This window comes from Sinocyclocheilus rhinocerous, unplaced genomic scaffold, assembly GCF_001515625.1.
Source record: "Sinocyclocheilus rhinocerous isolate Xijiao unplaced genomic scaffold, SAMN03320098_v1.1 scaffold346, whole genome shotgun sequence".
Classification (NCBI taxonomy): Eukaryota; Metazoa; Chordata; class Actinopteri; order Cypriniformes; family Cyprinidae; genus Sinocyclocheilus; species Sinocyclocheilus rhinocerous.
This window is the reverse complement of record NW_015630993.1, coordinates 162,910-171,737: the sequence shown is the minus strand read 5'-3', so window position 1 is coordinate 171,737 and position 8,828 is coordinate 162,910. Positions and strand designations below refer to the sequence as shown.

The following is an 8,828-nucleotide window of genomic DNA, read 5'->3' as shown; positions in this document are numbered from 1 at the left end:
TTATATTTGTATTTTAACATAAATATATTTATAGATATTTATGACCCTGATAGAAGTCATACACTTTATTTTTTTATTTATTTTATTTTATTTATTTATTAATATATTTTACTTAAAATATAAAATGTATATATTTTAACATATAAATATATTTTATGTGCATAGGTTTTCCAGTGAAATATCTGCAAACTTGTGAAAATAAATATAATAAAATTAGTTTTTAGATATATTTCATATATTAAGAATTTAGTTTATTTTTCTTAATATTGTTGGCAAATAGTTTTTTTTTGTTTTGTTTAAAGTATAAACCTTACAAAAGTTTGTTAAATGTATGCTTAAAAATGTTTACTAGTGGGGTAAAAAATACTGGTTATTTTTTGCATGTTCATTTTATAAGTATTTGTGCTCCCTGGGAATCAAAACCATGACCTTGGTGTTGCTAGTGCCAGTTAAAGGAACTTTAATACTTTGTAAATATTATTCAACGGTCATTCACATGAATTAAATCCACAGGCAGTGACTCATAGTGGCATTACTGCAGAGTGAGGCAGTTGTTTTCAGTTACCTCTATGGTGACCTTTATTCAGACTAACCCTCGTTTGCCAAGTTGAGCTTTGCAATTCAGAGAGTATGAACTGTTGCTCTCAGTGAAGTGCTGACCTCCCCACATTAACTATAATGACAGCTTTCACATATGACTGCTAAAACTGGCTACTGATCAGCAGTAAGATGTGTTCTGTCAATATCATAAGTCAGACAAGCCAAAGGCACATGGCACAGCAGGAGCTACTGTATTTATAGTAGAATAATTCATTGGCAGTATGTTGGTGTTAAGCTTGTTCAAAATGACTGTAAGAAAGTAAAAGTATTTTTTCCCTCACAGATATGCTGCTAAATTAATCGCTGGAGTTTTAGATTTCAAGAGCATGATTGACAAGTGAGTAGCACATTCCTTACTTTCCCTGTGAAGTCATAAGTCATTCAGTTCTCTTAGATAACCATGACTATTACAATTGATTCAATTCATGAGATGGTCAAGTCAGACATAATGTCTTTCCTTTTTGATTAGTGAAACATTGCCAGTGGAGTATCTGGGTGGAAAGCCACTCTGTATGAACCAGTACTATCAGGTGCTCTCGTCCTGCCGGATCCCTGGAACAAAGAGGGACACTGTGGTGAACTACACCTTGGACAAGAGACCCCCCACACATATCACTGTAGTGCACAACTTTCAGGTAAGTCCCTGTTCCAAATGTAACTTCCAGTAGTAGGTGAATTGAAAAAATGTACAAAAAAAATCTTATCTTTTGCATTTCTTGTATTAAAAAAGTTTTTTTTTTAAACATTTAACACTTTCCTGCATCCAGGACTGTGATCTGTTAGTACCATGCAACTTACTACTTGATGGTGAAGCGTCTTTTTATCTTGTTCTTTTTTTCTCGTTTGCAGTTCTTTGTGCTGGATGTATACAACAGTGACGGCACGCCACTGACCGTAGACCAGATCTACATTCAGCTGGAGAAGATCTGGAACTCCTCTTTACAGACCAACAAAGAGCCTATTGGCATCCTCACCTCCAACCACCGCAACAGCTGGGGCAAAGCTTACAACAACCTCATCAAGGGTGGCCACTGCCAACACTTTTTATTTTTAGCTAGACATATTAGTGTCTTCAGTGCTAGGAACTGAAACTTTGATAAGCTATATATAATGTACACTACAGTTCAGAAGTTTGGGATTACTATAGTTTTTTATTTTTTTGAAAGAAATTGATACATATATTCAGCCAGGACACATTAAATTGATCAGACATTTATAATTTTACAAATATAATATTAAAGATTTCGATTTTAAATAGATGCTGTTCTACAGGCTTTCAGTTCATTAAAAGAAATTAAATTTAGGGTTCAATTTAGAGTGATTCTTAATTTATTTTGTGTCACTTTCAGATAAAACAAATAAGGAGTCTGTGAGAGCCATTCAGAAGAGTATCTTCACAGTCTGTCTGGATGCTCCCATGCCTCGTGTGTCTGATGACATGTACCGCACATGTGCTGGAGTTCAGATGCTGCATGGAGGGGGAAGCAGGTGGAACAGTGGAAATCGCTGGTTCGACAAAACATTGCAGGTTAGAGACCCATGAGTTGATGTGTGTGGGCTCTCACTGAGAAATTAAGCCCAAATCAATGATGTTGACACATAAAATGTTAGAAATGTATCAAGTACAAGATCCTGATATCGTTATGATTAGAGATGCACCGATTGATCGGCCAGTGATCGGAATCGGCCGATTTTTCGCATGTCTCACGTCTTGCCGATTCTGAGCCGATCCTTTTATTGCCAGCGGCGCCGGCAATGACGTCACAGCCACGCGCACACTCACTCGCGTGTGAACATGTCATTTTGCGTGAGATTGATTCTAATTTTAATTGCATTCAGTGTAAACGGCGACTGATAATGTATTTATGTCGTGCCAGATGAGGCTTGCACAGCCTGAGTGAGTGTGTGTGAGAGACAGCACACACAAAGTAACTCACAGAAATGTATAGATGCATACTGCGGTAGAAAAAAATATATATTTACAAAATATGATTTAGGTAAGCAACATTATACGGCCATGATGTTTCCCCGAATATCAATATCAACACGACTGCAATGTGCCATTGATTTTATACAATAGTATTTCAATAAACAAGAAGTTAAAATTAAGAGACAAAATTGATTGAAAATTGACTGTTTTTGCTCAATTTCGCTGAAGAGAATAGTTCCGATCAAAGCCACAGCAGATCTGTTTTGTGTCTCCGAGCAACACACAGCAGTGTTTTGTTACTGAATGAATCCACGTTTTTGAACGAATCGAGTGAGTCAATGATTCAGTGGCCCATTCATAAGGACAGTCACTTGCCTCGTTTCTGATTTGAATGAATCGTTGAATGAATGAATAAATGACTCACTCATTAAAACAGACATTTGCCACCACCTACTGGTGGTTTAGTCATATTTAAAAGTATCATTGCATTTTTTCAACATTTATTTATTTGTTTAAAAAAATATGTAAAACATTAATTTTATAAAATTATTTATGCATTTTAAATTTTGCAGTGTAAATGCATTTATGGCACCTCAGCTTCATCAAACTGTCTGTGTAAATGCATCTAATGCCACTTCAGATGCAGCTTCTGTTTCCTTAGCAGTGGAAAGATAGAGTTTGTTAATACTAATTTCATTTGAATGGTAACAGCTCTACAGTTTCTTATTATTCTAACTGAATTAATTGAAACAAAGTAAGAATTTGATATGAAAGATGACACATTTAATAAGGTTAGGGGGAAAAAATGTATGTAACAAAAATCTGTTTTGTGACATACAGCAACTCATTTTAAGTTAACTAATTCTTCCTCTTTCCAGTCACAGAGCACTTTATTTTGAGAGTTGTTTAAGTGAGAGAAAATCTAACTTAGTCCAGATTGGGGGAATTGTAATGTTTAATAATTTATTTTATTATGTAAATAATTTTTGCATTGAAATTTGCATAGATTTTTGTTTGTATATGTGCTATCAATTATAGTTCTTAGAAAGAAAATCGGAATCGACAAAAATCAGTATCGGCAGGTCACACTTCCGAAAAATCGGAAATTGGAATCGGCCAAGAAAATTGCAATTGGTGCATCTCTAGTTATGATTAATACTGTTTCTAGTTTATTATTGGAGAGGACGGGACATGCGGGCTGATCTATGAACACGCCCCCGCTGAGGGCCCTCCTATCGTGTCTCTGATCGACCATGTGGTGGAATACATGTAAGATTAACAGTGGAGAAGCTGTTTGCCCATGGCTAGATTGTAAGCATGGCTAACGCAGCTAAGAGTTACCTCATATTTGTACAGGAAGAAGTCAGAGATGGTCCGTACCCCAATGGTCCCGCTGCGTATGCCTCAGAAGCTTCGTTTCCACATCACGCCAGAGATCAAAAAGGACATTGAGGAGGCCAAACAAAACATGAACATGTAAGAAATTGAGATATTCCACTCACTCTTTGCATTACCAACATTTCGATTGACTGTTTTGTTGGACAAACAACATGGCAGTATGTTAAATGTTGAAAGTTTGAGGGTTTCTCTTCTTCTTCTCTGCAGCATGGTACATGACTTGGACATGAAAGTCAGTGTGTTTTCCCATTTTGGCAAAGATTTCCCAAAGTCACAGAAGATGAGCCCTGATGCCTTTATTCAGATTTCTCTCCAGTTGGCGTACTACAGGTAAACTTCACCAGCACTGCCATTAATGGTATTTGCTCTATTTATTTCTTAACTGTAGCATCCTTCTGTTGGTATTAGGAAGTTAATGGTCAGTTTAGCTTTCAGTTGATTCACAGACTCATTGTTTCAGGATTTACAAGCGCTGTTGTCCCACCTATGAGAGCGCTTCCCTCCGCATGTTCAGACTGGGCCGAACCGACACTATACGCTCAACATCCATAGACTCTGATAAATTCGTCAAGGCCATGGATGACCCAGCCAAACATGTACGGTCACCTCTAGAAATTAATATTTTTATTTAGTCAGCATTAATTTGATCAAAAGTGACAGTAAAGACATTGTTTTAAAAATTCTATTTAAAATGTTTTCTTTTTAACTTTTTATTCATCAAAGAATACTGAAAAACTGCATCTGGTTTCCACAAAAATATTAAGCAGCAAAACTGTTTTCAACATTGATAATAATAAGACGTGTCTTGAGCACCAAATCAGCATATTAGAATGATTTCTGAAGGATCACGTTATGCTGAAGACTGGAGTAATGGCTGCTGAAAATTCAGCTTTGCCATTACAGGAATAAATTAAAAATGAAAATATATTGAAATAGAAAACAGTTCATTTAAATAGTGATAATATTTCACAGTATTACTGTTTTTACTGTATTTTTTATAAAATGGTGAGCATAAGAGACTTCTCTCAACCCCAAACGTTTGAACAGTAGTTTACATAATCACTGTAAATACTATATAAATGTTTTGCTTTGTAGCTCGTCTTTTTGATTATCAATCTCAAAATCATCCTATTATTTTCCAAATGCATTTGTAAATTTGATCCAGCATGAAAGAAAATCTCATTTTGATCGACAGAACACAGAGAAAGTGGCTCTGCTAGACAAAGCAGTTAAAGCACACAGAGCTTACACAGACATGGTGAGTAAATGCATGCTAGTGATGTTCAGTTGATCACCATTGTGTTTCTGCTGTAAGTCATTATTGATCTGCACCAAATAAATTCCACATTCTTTATCCTATGTGTGGATGCGTAGGCCATCCGAGGTCAAGCCATCGACAGACATTTGCTCGGACTGAAATTGCAGGCTATTGAGGACCTGGCAGCCCTGCCAGAGATATTCATGGATACCTCATATGCTGTGGTACTGCACTTCAACCTCTCCACCAGCCAGGTACTGTCAAACAGAGCTCTCTGGACTAGGGTCAGAGGTCACAAGTGAAACTGAAGTGCATGTTAATAAACACTTATTTGCAAAACAAACCCTTTGCATTGTGTTTAACAGGAAGAGCAATGCATGTGTTGTACCATTAACTGTACACATTTTTGGTAATGATCAACTGATCACTGAAATAAGCCAACAATGGCTCTTCAAATCTGCTAAAATTATATTGCTGTAAAACTAAAATCATCAGATCATGTAAAATTCATGATTTTACATAAGATTGAATTGTACTTGTAATTTTTCCACTCTACTCTCCCAGGTGCCAGCTAAAACCAACTGTGTGATGTGCTTCGGCCCAGTGGTTCCAGACGGTTATGGTGTGTGCTACAATCCCATGGATACCCACATTAACTTTGCAGTCTCTGCATTCGACAGCTGCCAGGACACAAACGCAGCACGTCTGGCCCAAGCACTAGAGGACGCGCTGTTAGACATCAAGACCCTCCTAGAACAGACGCCCAAAGCCAAGCTTTAAAGATGATCATGTCAGTTAGACTTGATCTTTGACCAGTTCAGTCAAGACATTTGAGTTTACAACAGCACTCAAAATGACTGGAATTTTAAGAAGAGATTTTATTTAGTATTTGACCAGTCTGGACTCTATTCGACCACGGTCTTTAATGAGCCTTAACACTAAATGATCATTCTTAACTTTTTGTATAATGATGTGTTTTGGCATTCAGTTTGTTCAAACAGACAAAAAAAAAATCAATTAGGTTTGTCAACAGGTATTTCTGATTTGTGTTTTCTTTGTAATGAGTTCTCAGTACAGAAAATGTTCCTGGTATGTGCTGTGAACCTGTGATTTAAAAAAAAATCTCATGTGACTCTTCATTGTAATCATACAAAAAAAATGTTTTGTTAATGCCATAATGTAAAAAGTGACATTTGCAAAGCATTGGTTTCATTCGTTCTTTGTTCAATGTTGTAAATTTGCACATTAACATGCTTTTAATAAATATGAAGTCTTTTAAATTCTGTTTAGATTTGGCTGAGGTGATATTCATCTTAATTTGTTCTTGTGCATAACAATGTTTTTGCCATTTACTGTTGCCTTATTTGGGTCTGTCTAATGTTTTATATAAGCTAATCAACTCAAAACACCTGCAAAGGTTTCCTGAGCCTTCAAAATGGTCTCTCAGTTTGGTTCACTAGGCTACACAATCATGGGGAAGACTGCTGATCTGACAGTTGTCCAGAAGACAATCATTGACACCCTTCACAAGGAGGGTAAGCCACAAACATTCATTGTCAAAGAAGCTGGCTGTTCACAGAGTGCTGTATCCAAGTATGTTAACAGAAAGTTGAGTGGAAGGAAAAAGTGTGGAAGAAAAAGATGCACAACCAACCGAGAGAACCGCAGCCTTATGAGGATTGTCAAGCAAAATCGATTCAAGAATTTGAGTGAACTTCACAAGGAATGGACTGAGGCTGGGGTCAAGGCATCAAGAGCCACCACACACAGACGTGTCAAGGAATTTGGCTACAGTTGTCGTATTCTTCTTGTTAAGCCACTCCTGAACCACAGACAATGTCAGAGGCGTCTTACCTGGGCTAAGGAGAAGAAGAACTGGACTGTTGCCCAGTGGTCCAAAGTCCTTTTTTCAGATGAGAGCAAGTTTTGTATTTCATTTGGAAACCAAGGTCCTAGAGTCTGGAGGAAGGGTGGAGAAGCTCATAGCCCAAGTTGCTTGAAGTCCAGTGTTAAGTTTCCACAGTCTGTGATGATTTGGGGTGCAATGTCATCTGCTGGTGTTGGTCCATTGTGTTTTTTGAAAACCAACGTCACTGCACCCGTTTACCAAGAAATTTTGCACTTCATGCTTCCTTCTGCAGACCAGCTTTTTGAAGATGCTGATTTCATTTTCCAGCAGGATTTGGTACCTGCCCACACTGCCAAAAGCACCAAAAGTTGGTTAAATGACCATGGTGTTGGTGTGCTTGACTGGCCAGCAAACTCACCAGACCTGAACCCCATAGAGAATCTATGGGGTATTGTCAAGAGGAAAATGAGAAACAAGAGACCAAAAAATGCAGATGAGCTGAAGGCCACTGTCAAAGAAACCTGGGCTTCTATACCACCTCAGCAGTGCCACAAACTGATCCCCTCCATGCCACGCCGAATTGAGGCCGTAATTAAAGCAAAAGGAGCCCCTACCATGTATTGAGTACATGTACAGTAAATGAACATACTTTCTAGAAGGCCAACAATTCACTAAAAATGTTTTTTTTTTATTGGTCTTATGAAGTATTCTAATTTGTTGAGATTGTGAATTGGTGGGTTTTTGTTAAATGTGAGCCAAAATCATCACAATTAAAAGAACCAAAGACTTAAACTACTTCAGTCTGTGTGCATTGAATTTATTTAATACACGAGTTTCACAATTTGAGTTGAATTACTGAAATAAATGAACTTTTCCATGACATTCTAATTTATTGAGATGCACCTGTATGCATCATTGATCAAGTAAATGAGATTAAACTTTATTGTTTCATTATTAATATATATATATATATATATTCCATTTATTTTGACATTTTTGTCACAATCTCTCAAACTGCAATTCGATAACTGACTTCTAGGAGTCCCCAATTGATCCCTGATTATCTGTCACACTCGTCACGTGCTCTTCTGTGCTGTCAGCTATGTGGGTTAAGGCTTGTGTGTGTGTGTGTGTGTGTGTGTGTGTGTGTGTGTGATGCTGTGTCCTCGCGCTTACATGTGCTCATCATATCGCACCAGTACAGAATGTTTGTGCACATCAACCCACTCACAGAAGCCACCGATTTTAACTCAGCTGTGCAATACTCAAAAATTATAGTATGGAAAAAATTAAAGACATTATTTATGATTATAACAATGGAGACTTTCTGTGTCCTAAAAGTGGGTTACAGAATTTTCATTTTTGCGTGAACTATCCCTTTAAATTCTTTAATTGAAGCCTTTTCCCCTTAATTTACTTAAATTACTCCATATCCTGTCAAAGAAATTCTACTAATATATATTTTGTTCATTTCCTGATAACACTAAGAATAATTTCACATTTACTCTCAATCCTATCAAATCTTATTGATGAAAGGAATGTAGAACTAAACATATGTAGTACAAAATCTGAACTCACTTCAAAACAAGACAATACACATGCAGGTATAGCTGTATAGTAATGCACAATTCTTTCTTTCTTTCTTTCTTTCTTTCTTACAAAAAAAGGGGGTTTGAGAAAAGATAAATTTTATTAAGGTGGACTTTGTTATTTTGAATGTTTTGATTTCATTTAACAGACATATATATATATATATATATATATATATATATACACATATATATAAAACAACA

At 36.6% G+C, this 8,828-nt stretch overlaps 1 protein-coding gene across 1 annotated transcript in view; it reads left to right on the top strand.

The window, feature by feature from the left end:
* LOC107740932 (carnitine O-acetyltransferase-like) overlaps positions 1 to 6,448 on the top strand; it is an 8,874-nt gene extending 2,426 nt beyond the window's left edge. The window contains exons 4-14 of the mRNA XM_016553486.1: positions 884 to 937; positions 1,070 to 1,235; positions 1,450 to 1,624; positions 1,950 to 2,128; positions 3,699 to 3,799; positions 3,887 to 4,006; positions 4,136 to 4,258; positions 4,389 to 4,524; positions 5,124 to 5,186; positions 5,303 to 5,440; positions 5,751 to 6,448. Of these exons, the coding sequence (XP_016408972.1) occupies positions 884 to 937; positions 1,070 to 1,235; positions 1,450 to 1,624; positions 1,950 to 2,128; positions 3,699 to 3,799; positions 3,887 to 4,006; positions 4,136 to 4,258; positions 4,389 to 4,524; positions 5,124 to 5,186; positions 5,303 to 5,440; positions 5,751 to 5,966 (1,471 nt within the window). The 3' untranslated portion in view covers positions 5,967 to 6,448. The remainder of the gene's footprint in view (positions 1 to 883; positions 938 to 1,069; positions 1,236 to 1,449; positions 1,625 to 1,949; positions 2,129 to 3,698; positions 3,800 to 3,886; positions 4,007 to 4,135; positions 4,259 to 4,388; positions 4,525 to 5,123; positions 5,187 to 5,302; positions 5,441 to 5,750) is intronic.
* Positions 6,449 to 8,828: the final 2,380 nt, after the last annotated feature.